General features: G+C 34.7%; 1 protein-coding gene across 2 annotated transcripts in view; it reads left to right on the forward strand.

Moving 5' to 3' along the window:
- The window catches only part of LOC121318197 (metabotropic glutamate receptor 3-like), a 41,147-nt gene that overhangs the window by 6,279 nt on the left and 19,684 nt on the right, over window positions 1-15,184 (forward strand). For both annotated transcript variants that reach the window (XM_041254616.1, XM_041254617.1), the window contains exons 3-4: window positions 9,889-10,433; window positions 12,822-13,677. In XM_041254616.1, the coding sequence (XP_041110550.1) occupies window positions 9,921-10,433; window positions 12,822-13,677 (1,369 nt within the window). In that variant the 5' untranslated portion in view covers window positions 9,889-9,920. The remainder of the gene's footprint in view (window positions 1-9,888; window positions 10,434-12,821; window positions 13,678-15,184) is intronic.

Raw genomic sequence — 15,184 nt, forward strand, 5'->3', positions numbered from 1 at the left:
TTATCAGGAATACAATCATAATGCACCCAACATGTTTCATTTTGGGTTTTTCCGAACTGTGCCATTAAATAATGTTTAGAGAGGATTACAGAAATCTATTTTTTGTTAGCATTTTCTTCAACACTTGTTTGATGTCATAGTGTTCGATGATATATTATGATATACAAAGGAAATGAGTCTTCAGTATATGCAGTGTATTTTGAGTGTAAAACTAAAGGTTTACCAGTTATATGTATTAGCAGGTAATTTTATCCTAGTATGGGAAGTAATGTGCATCTGTGGGATATTTAAGAACACAACAACTCAATGGATGGAGATGTAGATGGATCACATTAGTTTACTGCAAAGCTACGTCTTAGTTGGTGCTTATCTTGGCGAGAGCCGAGTTCAAATCAGCATGAAGTTCAACATCTACTCTCATGTAATGGAAATCAAGTGTTGCGTCTGTTGCAATCGTTGCAAACCCCATGCAAACCAGTCAGAAAAAACGCAATGCTGTTAGCATCATTTTAATGAATGCTTTGCAGCCACAGTTCTTATTTCCTCTTTTGCCTTAAATTAATATGTAATTCTGGGTGTTCCTGCTGAAATTCACAAAAACAGGGTGGAGACAATGCAAATGTGGAATCAAAATATTGTAGTGAGATGTACTAAAGCTGCCGACACTTCCAATTGCATCAATTTGTTAAGAACTTTTGAAAGCATGTTTTAAACAGTCGCAATTGTTGCTGACATTTCCCAGTCCCCTTTTTCTCGTGTGTTTACTCGTGTGTTATGAAAAGGTTGGGGCCCCACTATAGAATCTGATGGGATTAAACTGCCTATATAACAGTATTAAAATAGTTAAAATGAAGACGGAAAAAATGCATTGTACAGATGACTTTTACATTTAACAAAAACAATGTTATTTTGATTGTTTCACCCTTGCATGTATAGACGTTATCCTTGGGGTACCCTCTGCTACAGCAAACCACAACTCAACTCCCACTATTTTATTTGAAAAAATGTTGCACAACTCTCGCTAGAGATCTCGCTAAGATGATGCAAATAATATTTACATTAGTATATTGCAGCTGTCTTCATTAGCATATTATTTCTTAGCACATATGACAATGTACACTTTGCGAACTGTCGTAACCAAAATGCTAATTTCGCTATGTTTGCACTGTGACTGGCCCATCTTAGTACATCTAACCCTATATATCTTTTAAAAAAGAAATACAGTACGTTATTGAAAATATTACATTGAAATATAATGACCTACTAATTTGTACTAGTATTATTACTAATACTGTACTCGTATTACTTAATAACATGACAATAACATTTGCATGGTGGCAGATGTTAACATATTATTGGTGTACCAACATATCCCCCACCCCCCACCCACTGGAAATTTGACAAATCACACCCTGTGATGTGGTCTTGAAATCTAAATGTTACATTAATGTTTACATTTTTAAGCATTCGCTGGCAGTGTGTAAGTTATGTTTGTTAGACTTAACTATGGTGGGCTAATAGTTTATTTTCTCTGCTGGCTAGTGGAGAAAATGCGTTTAATGGCCTAATTGGGATCAAATGTTAAGAAGATATTAAAAGTGTTGTCAATCAGAATACAATAATAAGATTGTACTGCTGCAGCCTGCTGCCTTTTTTTTTTGCCTCTCCATTGTTTTTTTGCCCACCAGCCGCCACTGTAAACCACTGAAAGGTTCTTTAAGCTGGGAATGGTGTGACGTGTTTTTTTTTTTTTTTCCAATATACTGTGATGCTGCGGAGATATTCTAACATTTGGCGATGGTGTGCTATACTGTTTTATCTAGAAATGCTAAAGAGGCATTTAACTGATTATAGACAGACAAGCAAATCAGGGGTTCTCTGAGAAGTGAAAGCCAAAATGTTGCAAAACTATTTTGGCCCTTTTCCTGAGAAAAAATTGGGAACATTTTACAATTATAACAGCTATTGTGTGTAATTTTGAAAGATATGACTCCAAGCTGGAAAACAATACAAGCAATATAACTGCATGTATTGTTAGCTCAATTTCTCAAGATATGCATTTACAAAATGGTGTTTCCTATTATCTCTCATAAACAAACAATTAGGTTACTGTAACTGAGCCAGAATGATTATTGGTGATAAATCTCCCTTCCGACCTGTGAGTGCCCTGGACTGGATGGCCAGACAATTCATTCACAGGGTTAGGTGGAAGTCGGCCATCTAGAAAGGGGGCGGAGCTACGGTACACGGATTGGAGGAGCGGTTGCAATCATTAACCAAGGAGGTGTGATTGACGGCATATAAGGTGATGTAGTGAGGTGATCTGTTCCTTTGTTACAGTTTACACTTAACCGGAAGGAGACCTGTATTGTAATTGTGAGTGTTCAGTCATGCCTATTTGCTTATTGTTATTAGATGGCAAACATGATCTGGAGCAGTCTCTAAAGACCAGCACCAAACCTGGACAATACTGCACTTGCGTCACTATAGCACCATCTGTGAACTTGTGATAGTGTTTGTGTTAACTGGAGATGTTTAAATACTGGGACTATTATTTCAGGACCAAACCATGGACCACAAACACTGTGTATTGGCTGTTATCGTTATTGTTTACTGTTTGTCATCAGACTTTGAATTACAAAGTAAACCACCATTTCACCAGTACTTTGTTGTTTGTCCTTGTCTTGAGCACTGCATCACCCCTACACCTGCGCACTACTTACCACTTTGCCACAGTTATGCATGCAGGCTGAATATTTAATCAAATACTAAAGTGGTTTCACCACAGGGGATGATAAATAACAAAATAAAACTTAAAATAAGAAATGCCACTTGAATGAAAAGAGGCAAATTTAAGTCTATGGGGTTTAGTGTTCCATATCCCTCATCATCTTGTACATGAAAATACCCTATGAATAATATTTTTATGGCTGACATATGTTAAGCTGAGAAATGTGCATTATATTAGGTGTCACCTGGTCCTGAACATTCTTAATTGTTAATGTCATGGTAGATTGCTTTTATACCTGGAGGTTTAATATAAAAATGCAGTTCCAGATAGAATGAAGAACCCCGAGGTTAGTTTTATAAACAGGAACTGTAGCCTAGTTTGCTATGTAATTATAAAAAACAGTTTATCTGTACTGTGTACTGGATGTGCTCCAACAATCTGCAGAGCAGATCTTATTTTAGAGAAACTCAAGTAATGAAGTTCACAGTCTTCATTAAAAAAAAAAAAAAAAAGCCTTGTAGCAATTTTTGTACGGGTCAACTTGTTCAGTTTGCTGTTTTGGCCGAGTGTTTGCAGGCCAGTCTTACTGAAACGACTTATTAGGCCTAATTCAAATTACTGAATTATTTTGTATTTATTTAATTATCTTTTCATGATAGACAAATGTATTTATTTTGTGGAGTTTACACATTAATGCTATATATACACTGCAGTGAATTGTGACTTCAGTGGTAGAGTATGTGGTCAAGTGACCTGTTTGATTGACTAAACACACATTGAAGAGACAAAAATAGCATGAACACTGTGTTCCTTGAAAACAAAATAGTTAGGTAGACCATCATTGTCCTGTTACCATTTACTTTTGTAATACAGACGGTTCTTGAAGGAAATGTGAACCAGCAAGGAACTGGATGTAGAACACCACACTGTGGCATTAACATCACGCTAGGCCTGATGCACAAATGTTTGTGGGTTACCCCTACTCATACAATTTCTCATGGACCTGTGCCTCACATTCTACACCTGCATTTGTACATTTTGATAATTGCATGGATAATTACATGCCTATTTCTTGGCAATAGGCATGCAGAGTGGCTTCACCATTGTCATAACAAATATAAAGAAAAACAACCTGCTGTTCAAGTGACAAGAAGATGAATGAACTGCAGGCTCTTTTGTTGGATGTTTGATACAAGATGATCCAGGTCAATCTGCTATACAAATATTACATAGACAACATGGTATACGTTTTCTACCTTCCTAGTCAGCATTCTTTTTCCCAAAATATCTATGTACTGGGCAAGTGCCTTTTCAGCACATAAGGATAGCTGCAAACAACACACTTGAGCCCTTTCGGTGGGCTTGTGGGTTATTCGGCTATCCTTACTCGTGGAACAAAATGTCACCTTACAATAATTGATTCTGAGTTTCACTGTTTAAAAATAAAATATCGAACAGAACAAAATTTCAATGTACCATTTGTAATTCAGTAATAAGAGAGAATTGGTCAGGGGTCTGAATACTTTTGCAAGGCACTGTATATATATATATATATATATATATATATAGAGAGAGAGAGAGAGAGAGAGAGAGAGAGAGAGAGAGAGAGTTACTGTAAGTTATTTTTATATATTTTATTACAAATAACTTATTACAAGTAACCCAAAATACTGTACAAGTTCAGAAAAATAAACCAACTTAAAATAGGTTATGCGCTCAATACAAACAACACTATTCTCTGGCAACACATGATATGAAAAGTAAAATAATGTACAGTATATAACAGCCCGCTTTAAACTAAGTTATTGTAATATAGAACAATACAGTAAAACATAAAAGTTAAACAGATGTGTACAGTACCTTACTATAGATCTTGTGACTACAACGTAGCAAAACAATATTTGATGGAAGTCTGCACAATATTCGGATGATTGCTGATAAACAACTGTAAAAAAAACTGTCATAAGACTGACATCCATTTGCCTCCATGAAGGCTCGTAGTGTGCTGGGGCTCAAGTTTTACAGATTCGCTTTGCCATTTTCTGAGTCTTTCTTGCCGGCTTTTCATGCTGTGATGCGGTTGCTAGGCACTGTATGTCACTGCTATTGCTGCTAACTGCTAACACTCAAACTTTCTTTTTTGGTTTTAAATATGAAGCTTCGTATATATATATATATATATATATATATATATATATATATATATATATATATATATATATTATATACTTTATAGATTTTTGTTATACATCTGTAATATTTTTATTAAAGATGTTGCCAGACAGTTTCAACGATAAACTTGCTGTCAGTTTGAAACTGAACTTGTATCATTGTCAGAAGAACGGCATTGATGCCTGGTTATATGACTTCATTACAGAATGATGTCTACTTCACTTTCTGTTACACAAAGCCACTGTTTGGGTTATTCTTTAAAGTACACTAAGCATTATGCTGCACGTTATCTTGAGTCATACCAGCATTTATTAAAAACACCATTGTTCATACAATTGAAGTTTACTGTTACATTTCCTAAGGGGAAAGAGTCTCAGATAACCTTGTTAATTTTTATAATTAGATTTTTATAACAAAATAATTTTGATATAGTGATGATCAAAACATTTTAAGTAAACTACAGATCTTTTTAACATTTATGATATATGCTCAGCTGATTTGTTGTGATGTGTCCCTAATAATAATGAGCTAAATAGAACGAGGGTCTACTAAGCCTACTATTCCGGCGAAATTATCAACTTAAATATATGAAAAAGGAGTTAAAGACATGTATATCTATGTGTCAAACTTGTATAACAGCTCATTGCCTAGCCAAAATTGCAAGATACTTTGACTACATGTATTTCAGAGGTTAAATACAAGAAATATTGCAATGTAATACGTCAGACATAATGCCATATTTAAGATATTGTTTGCAACATTTTCACAAGTGAAAAGTATTTGGGGGAAAAAAGGGTTATTTATTGATGGTATCTCTTTTTAATACTTTAGCCGTGATGCAATCCTATCAAAGCAGGGATGAGTTCATTCACATACAGTACACAATCGGAACATTTCAGAGGGTTTTAGCACCTCAGTGAGCTTTGTTCTCACTTCTGAAGACACCTACAGGTCATAAATAGTTCAAAATGAAATGGAAGGGAAAATAACATAAATTAAAAGAAAAAGGGATGCAACTGTAAATTTGTCTAACTTCAGTATGTAAAAGGCACGAAAACATGTCTAATCTCAGGAGAATGAGAACTGGTTTCAGTTAGGACTGTCTTAAGCAGTATCAGTACTTTTTAACTTGCCATGTCGGGGGTGTGGGGGGAGTTATAAATACCCTGTATACCTACGATGTACACCTTAGTTCCTGCATGTTATTTTGTTTTAAATGTCGTCCTGGGGAATTTTCATGTTTGATAATGGCACTTAGATAATAGTATATGTAGTCTATTCTGAAAAAAATAATAATTGTGTGTGGAAGTGCAATGTTTTTAAAATAGCAGACATCCAGACATCAGGCATCACCTTAACTAAAGTAATAGTGTTTAGTGTTTTTTTCAGAACTGATAAAATGCTGATATTTTTCATGAATGTTACAAACCTTATACTCTTTCTTGTTTATACCTTTCTAAAATAAATCAATGGCTTTTTGCTTGACATACCCTGACACATTGTGTCTAGAAATACCTGTTTTAGGCTGCTTTTTACTTAGTCATATGGATAGATGATATGAAACGGGTATCAAGATTTATAGAAAACATTGTATCATAAGGTTTTTAACTGTCAGTCAAAGCCACTAACACAGCAGATTTTTCAAGAATGGAAATCGGCCTGTTTTTGATGACATCATCAGCATTATTAATGTTCCCTGGGCGGTGTCTAGCTGTTGCAAAAAATAAAACGGAATCCACCGACAGTACTGCAGAAGCCCGAGTCTGTAGCCGCCAGTCACAGGTAGTTTGCAAAACCTGATTCCGATGCCTCTATCATATCTGCCGAAAATTCAGGACATGTCATAATTTATTTTAAAAAAAGTATTTTTTATAAATTTGTATTTTTGTTGGTAAACACATTTCCATATGCACACATAAGATTTCCATTCTTAACTGCAGGACAAAAAAATTAAAAAAATAATAATAAAACATAATAATAATAATAATAAAAATCATAGTAATCTTACAACTATTATTATTATCTTAATCTTACAACTATTATTTATTATAATTATTATTATTAATAATTATAAGTAATAATAATAATATAATAATAAATAAACCCTGTTTAAAGCATAAAGCATGGAACCAATCAGGGATGAGTTTATATTTATGAATCAGTGAAAGTTTCACGCTGTGTAGCACACTGTACACAAAAAGACTCCCTTTCGAACACTAATCGAGCCTTGCATTGAGGCTCAATCAGCAGCACTGGAATACTGTATATTGTAATGCTGCATGAAAAAAACAGGTTCACAAAGGCAGTATTCATCCAAACTGTTTATTGTGAACACAGGTAAAAGAAATAAAAAGAAAAGGACCGCTGTAAGCCACTGATCACGACAAAGAAATAATAATAATAAAATAACTCTCTATTTATTAAATATTTTCCTTCATATAAAGCTACAGATTTTTTTTTATTTATTTCTTTGTTCAAAATAGGCAGTGTTAAAGACGGGTATGTCAAACTGTATAACAAAGCATGTGTAGTAGTAAAATAGCTCTTTAAAAAAATAGTCTGCCGAGGCTGTCGTTAGTTTAGACTTCACTATAGAAAGTGTTCAATGACTCCTAGTTATTGATAGCATTTTACTGTCGTTCACTCTTATGAATAGCAGGTTGACGCTGAGGACCAATGAAAACTTTATGCTAATGAGGTAATCATTATCCTTTCTCTCAATTCGTTTAAAACATGCCTTCATAGTCAAAATTGCTGGGGCTTAACGACGGATCGGAATTATCTCTTATGAATAGCAACTGCAGTTAAATATGTGGCTATGGATGAATCCGATCGTGTGCTCCTGTTTTCTCATTTCGACAGATGTTAACCCTTTATGAATAGACCCCAATATGTCTGCCTCAATGGCTCAATCCATTATGAACAACCTGAGACCAGAATGGTGTTTTTTTTTTCAAGAACTCTGGGAATCTGGGAGACTGTTTTGGTCATCTGGGAGACTGGTCAATGCAGCCAATGCGTTGATGGACAAGTTACTGAGATCCTTCTGTTTCCCAATATTGTTACTGAACAGTTGCACACAACTCTCAAAACACTTATACAGAAACAGCAGAATGTACTGTGGTGCAGAACCAATCTTGAAATGTATACAGGTATATTGTTTGTTTCAACCTTCAATTCCATCTGGGTTTATTAATTTGCATGAAAATGGTACTAAGAAAAGATTAAGTATAGGAACAAATGGGAATAAGCAGAATAAAAACAAGATTGATCTCAATGTGCAGCTTTAAAATCAATTTTAGTAGAGCTGCCAACATACTTTTGTATGGATTCCTATCTGTGGTTTGTCCTCTTTAAAATTAGCTGTCTCAAAGACGCCATTTGTTTTGTCGTGAAATAGATATTATCAGTTTTGGTTTAGAATTGCCTACTGAGACCTACTGTATGTCTTGGACAGATTAAATGTGCTGTGGCCAATACAATGAACTGCTTCTCTTTGAAAGACAAGTAACTGCAACATGAACCAGTGAATCTGTGGAAAAGGATAATAGATTAGGGAGCTGTGACAACTTCTGGATTCAAACACAAAACATCTATCAGATTCTGATCTGTGTTGATCCATGCTCCACCACTGCACACATAAACAGACTTTTTTTTACATGAGTTAATTCTGCCTGCATGTCAAAGTACTGAAGCATTCAATGAGCAAGAAACATAATCCCTCATTAAAAAAAAAATAACATTTCTGTAAGATGATCTGCTTTATATATTTCTTAATTTTAAATGAAAGTGCATGGAAAAAAAAATATTGAAGTGAATCGCTAATTGTTACCATTTTTTTTGCACTTTCGTGAATTATGTTGTGTTTAAGGCAGCAGCAGAAATATTAAATTAATGAAACATAAAAAAATGCAGTTTTGTTTAAATTAAGACAGCTCTAATGTGAAAGATAGTAAATGTGATAAAATATTGATTTGATTATATCCAGGGCTTCTGTTTTTTGGGTTTTATTAATTGTATTTTTCTGTGCTTGTTAGTGTTTTGGTTACTTTCCAAAATGCTTGAGTGTTTTCTTTTTTTGTGTGTGTCAAAATATGCATAGTAACTCGACAATACTTGCATACTTAAGTACCTTCTTTCCTTTTTTGTCTTCCACAACGAAATCCCTGTGGTCACAGGCACATTCTTCTGGGCTTTCTGTGTGTTGGCATTTTCGTACATTTTTTTGTACAATTCGGTTTTAAATCCTCCTTATCTTAACTCTAATACAGCTATAAATCCCACTAACAAACCTCCATCCTGATTATAATCCCATTTTAAATCTCACAAGCAAAGGTTTTATCGGTTAAAACCGAAAATTAGAAGCCCTAGTTATATTACAGTGTATATTGTTTTTAGTATGGTAAACTGTTAAACCTATTTACACAAAGAACTAACCCAATTATTTATTTTATGAATTTGCAAAATGCGTTTTTACTTTTTTTTAATATTTTTTTTTTTTTTTGTAACAAATGTTCTGTAAACTGCCACCGGCATTTCAGACAATATTAAGCCAGCAGCCATGTATAGCATACCTGAATACCCAGCAATTCCTAATGGAATGTGATTAGCTTTTACCACTTTATATATTTTATTAATTATTGTGAAACATCGTGTTATAATTATGAGCTGCCCCATACATCTTTTTTTATATTTATTTTTAAACTAAAAGTGAAGAAAAGGTTCATAGATATTGTTGTATTAACTTTAATCATTGTAAGTAAATGGTTGTTTGTATTTTAGTTCAAAGATAAAAAATAAAAAATATATATTATTAAAAGTTGTGAGACATCATTGTAATCTTTATGTTGACCTTGAAGACTCTCAAGGCACTTTAGTTTCCTGTTGATACCCTGTGTTTTCTTAATTAAGTAAAGTACCTTATTTCCTTTCTAGCCTTATTTGATTTGCAAAAATTCTGATCAGGTGTTATCCTTTTTTCATAGGATTCTGGAAGAAACCTGTCTGGCCTACTTGCATGACAAAAAGATACAGTTCTTCTTCTGATGCCCTTCCAGGTCCAATGAAAATGTCAACCAACCTCCAGACGCTTTCTTTGATTTTATTCTCAAGAGCCATTCTGCTTTCACTGAGTGACTCAAACTATGTCAGAAAGGAAATCAAGATAGAGGGAGACCTTGTTTTGGGTGGTCTGTTTCCCATCCATGAAAAAGGTGCAGGGATGGATGAATGCGGACGAATAAATGAAGACCGAGGGATTCAACGTTTAGAGGCTATGTTATTTGCCATTGATGAAATCAACAGAAACTCATACTTACTCCCTGGGGTTGTGCTTGGTGTACACATTCTGGACACATGTTCACGGGATACATATGCCTTGGAGCAGTCACTGGAATTTGTCAGGGCATCACTAACCAAAGTAGATGAAACAGAGTATATCTGTCCTGATGGGTCATACGCAATCCAAGACAACAGCCCCTTAGTCATAGCGGGTGTGATTGGGGGATCCTACAGCAGTGTTTCTATACAGGTAAGCACGATTCATCTTTAAATCTGTTTATGTAATTGTAAATATAGATTTACAAAAAAAAAAAAGAGAAACAATTCCCTTTAAACTGAGGGTGCTATTATTGTTCCATTTAATATGCCGTCATTGGAAATACGGTGCAGATAGACACAATGCTTCTTACATTTTGTAATTGAGCAGTTCCAAGTTAACAACTGTTTCTATATCACAATTGAATCATCGTGATTTGTTTGAATACCACAGGTACTTTACCTGTAAATTACCTGCGTAACTTTTTTTTCATAATATTTATTTACATTTTTTGAGGGACTGATTTAAAATGAGTGTACAGAAAATAGTGATATTGCAATATTAGGTGTATTTAGAAATGTTCAATAACAAGTTATTTCTCAATGTATTCAAGAGCAGGTACTTCTAGTCAAAACATTTGTCATTGAGTTTATTATTTTTTTTCAGTATTTCAAAATGTTTAAATTTAGCACTTTTTAGTGTTTAATAGTAATGGATAACTGTGGCAAAGTGCCCTGCCCCTGGGCTATTTATTTCTGTTGTATGTTATGTGTAGTGTGTTAATGTTGATGTATAGTCATTGGTACATGGGATATAAATGGGTCTGTGTAACACGAGTGTTTAAAATGTATGTTTGTATTTAGGCACGAGGATTGCACAGCATTTCACACGCAGGTAAATTGTAATATGTGAGCACGGGGAATTGCACTTTATTAATTCACGTGCAGTTGTACCGAGACTTCAATTGAAAGATTGATTAGCAACCGAGTCTCCATACAGCTGCATAAAAGCAGCATGTTTTCACTCACTCGGGGTTGTGTGTTCAGTGAGTGGAGAACGGGTGTGGAGAGGAGAAAGTAAAAACGAAAGTAAATAATTGTTTTGACTCACTGTGTTTGTTTGTCTGTTAGTCCACTGTTTGTTTAAGTGTTAGTCCGTTTTCTTTGATCTCTTTATTTTGGCTAAAGTGCCATGTCCTGTGCTTTGTTTATCTTGCAACCTTTTATTTTCTGCTTGTTTAATTATTAAATGCTGAGAGATAACAATCGCTCAGCTTCACCAAACTCCACCTCTCTGTTTATTTTGTGTTGGTTCCTGTTTCTGGTCTGCCGTCACCCACTGCAGCCGTCTTTGTGACAATAACCTATGTGTGTGTGTAGCATAGAGGGTATTGGGGTGGAGATTGTACACTATCACTGTACTCCTCATAACACCAATGTACAGTGTGATAAAACACAAACTGCAATCTTTAAAAAAACATACTACACAGTATTATAGCAATGTTCTATTACATTGCCACTTTCTGTGATGGACTTTATAATTTATTTGCATATTTTAGTACAAAGCTTCTTATCCTGTTGGATGTGCTTCACAAAAGACAGATTTTCCTTTCACCATTGGAATCCTAAATCCTTTTACTACTCAAGATACTGGTTTCATTTCTGGAAGTACGCCAAGCTGAATCTGACCTCAGCAGACTCTTTAGTTAGATACCATTGTTATCTGTCATGTGCATTTCATTGCTCACAGTTATTCATTATGGTTGCAGTTGTATAAAGTTGTGATTAGTTTCTATGTTATGAGTCTCTCTTTGACAAGTGAAAAGGTAGTTATTAACCTGTAACATAAGTAATTGTTAAATTATTATCTACTAGTGATATGATATATATATATATAATATATATATATAATAAACATATCTATATTAAACATTATAAATAAGGTTATATCTATTAATCTATATCTACCAATATATCTATTTGGTTTCAGCCTATATTTAAAAAAAAAAAAATACAAAGATGACAAAATGGTATACTGTTTTCGTTCTTGTGCCAAAATGTGTGTTGTTTAGCAAGATGATGTACAAATATAATTCTAAACCCATGTATTAACATTTTTAATAGATTAACTTCTTTTGATAATATGTGATTCTTAAGTTTCCCAGACAAAAACAAACAAACAAATAAAAAAACATTATAATGTATACCCATAAAGTTCATATTTGTATGTTAGTGCGTTTTGTTCAACAGGATTTTACATATAAATGTATGAAAAAACAGACATGATTATAATAAAGGTTAACAAGTTCTTGTGACTATCAAAATAAACTGCTCTTGGGGGAGGGGGGTCGATATTTTGTCATAAAACTGAAGTTCTATGCCTACTGTTTAAGCCACAATAATATGCTCCTTTATTTGAAATAATGAGCAGTACATATTAATTGTCGATACAGGTTCAAGCAAAACCACATTGTTATAAAAAAAAATTCCACGAGATTACAGAATTACTGCTAATAAAAAGGAGCCATACATGACATTGCTACAGAAAGTAACTAGGTTTCACTGAAGGTTTGTATTAAAACTGAGTTTGTTTTTTCCTCAGGTTGCCAACTTGTTGAGATTATTCCAGATCCCTCAGATAAGCTATGCCTCTACTAGTGCAAAACTGAGTGATAAATCCAGGTATGACTACTTTGCGAGGACAGTTCCACCTGATTTTTACCAGGCCAAGGCAATGGCTGAGATCCTGAGGGTGTTCAACTGGACATATGTCTCCACAGTGGCCTCTGAAGGTGATTATGGAGAGACAGGGATTGAAGCTTTTGAACAAGAAGCAAGGCTTCGAAACATCTGTATTGCCACTTCAGAAAAAGTTGGTAGGTCCAATGTTAAAAAGTCCTATGATACCGTAATTCGAGAACTGCTGCAGAAACCCACCGCAAAAGTGGTTGTACTCTTCATGCGCAGTGATGATGCAAAGGAGTTACTGGCTGCTGCCAATAGGCTTAATACATCCTTCACATGGATTGCCAGTGATGGGTGGGGAGCTCAAGAAAGCATTGTCAAGGGGAATGAGAATGTGGCAAATGGGGCAATAACCTTAGAACTTGCCGCCAACCCTGTTAAGGAATTTGACAGATATTTCCAAACTCTTCACCCTGTGAACAACTTGCGCAACCCTTGGTTCAAGGATTTCTGGGAACAGAAATTTCAGTGTGCTTTACAAAATGGAAATGGCCAGTTGAAAGCTTGTGAAAAACACATGTCAATCGACAGCACTAATTATGAACAAGAATCCAAAATCATGTTTGTTATCAATGCTGTGTATGCAATGGCTCATGCGTTACACAAGTTGCAGCGGACCTTGTGCTCCAATACCACTAAGCTGTGTGATGCCATGAAACCCCTCGACGGGAAGAAACTATACAAGGATTACTTACTAAAAATCAACTTCAGTGGTGAGCTGTTTTTTTTTTCTGATGTAATTCATTTTGACTGTTATCTGAACCGTATTAAACAGAAAATTAGAATTAGAGGTGATTATCTATAGAAAAGCTATCACACTTCAAAAAACTATATTTTCATGATATCCTGTAAACCCTTACACACAAATGCCATTGGGGTAACATTAGTGCCAGTGTAGTACCCTGCAGAAACAGTGGCAGATCAATCAGTTGCAGCATTTTGTATTGGTTCCTACCATTGCACAGCACAGCAGATTTTAGCGGTGCTAACACTGCCTTAACTTCCCAAAAGTAAACTCAGTGCTATGGCCTTAATGCCGTCACAAACGTTTGATACATGACCCTCAAAGTGTTAGTATTTAAGTCAAAACACATGGTGCAGTTCTGCATATACATTAACTAGTCTAGTGATTTTCTTCTAGTGAGAAGAGCGTTATGTGTCTTGAATTGTATATGTTGTTGGTTTTGTTTATGTTGTATAATGTTGATGGGCGGGCATTTGGTTGTCGAGTTTATATCTGCAATATGTTTGCCGTTTATCAGGTTTTACAAGATGATCGGAAGATACTGTATAACAGTAATGCAGAATTCCAGTCCCCTGGTGAAATAACCCTGTCACTTACATGAACATGCTGTAAACTAGTATTCAGTAGAAACCTTTTGTATGCAAGAGGGCATCTGTAGATCCATGCATGCTTGCTTATGTAAGATAAATTGGTGAACTGTTCAGCCAACTAGTCACCCTTCTAGTTTATATTTACACAGGGTGGCTTTCACTGCCATCCTTGTTCATGTAGCTTATGATTTCGAGGTGCAAAATGGTACCCTAAAATCCACTGTTGCAGGCTATCTTGACTGAGTAGATTAACAATGTGACTACAGGACAGATTGTAATGACAAAGCATGTCCATAGTGTGTAAAAAAAAGAAAGCAGCTCTGATCTAATCAAGATTATGGGAAGAACTTCAGAAAAGTCTATGAGTAAGTATTTTTTGTGAAATTAAGTACAAATTCTATTCCCAACCAGTTATAATTACATTGACCTTTTTGTTCTCTTTTTTCCTATTTTAAGGTCCTTTAAAATGCATTGTATCAACAGAGATAAAAGGCCCATACAGATATGAAGTAGAAATCTCAGTGCATTTCAATCTCCAATGAGACATTAAACCTATGTGATTACTTGAGTAATAATTGTTTCACAAATGTAAATGTGTTGTGTTTAATTATCATATGTAAGATCTCCCTTTAATCATGATAACATAGCATTCTAAAATTACTGATAAATATTCATGCAATTAATTTTAACAAAATCTCATTGTTATCCAGTGCTTGATTTATTTACTGAGGCAGTTAAAAAAAAAAAAAAAGCAGGATTCCCAGGAAAAAACGAGCAGTCTAGAGACCCCTTTGATGTAAAATAGTGATTCCCAATCAGTGTCTGCCGTCAAATGTACTCCATATCCGTTTGTAACAAATAAAATCGTTTGATTATTTGCAGTAT

This window comes from Polyodon spathula, chromosome 7 (genome assembly GCF_017654505.1).
Source record: "Polyodon spathula isolate WHYD16114869_AA chromosome 7, ASM1765450v1, whole genome shotgun sequence".
NCBI lineage: Eukaryota > Metazoa > Chordata > Actinopteri > Acipenseriformes > Polyodontidae > Polyodon > Polyodon spathula.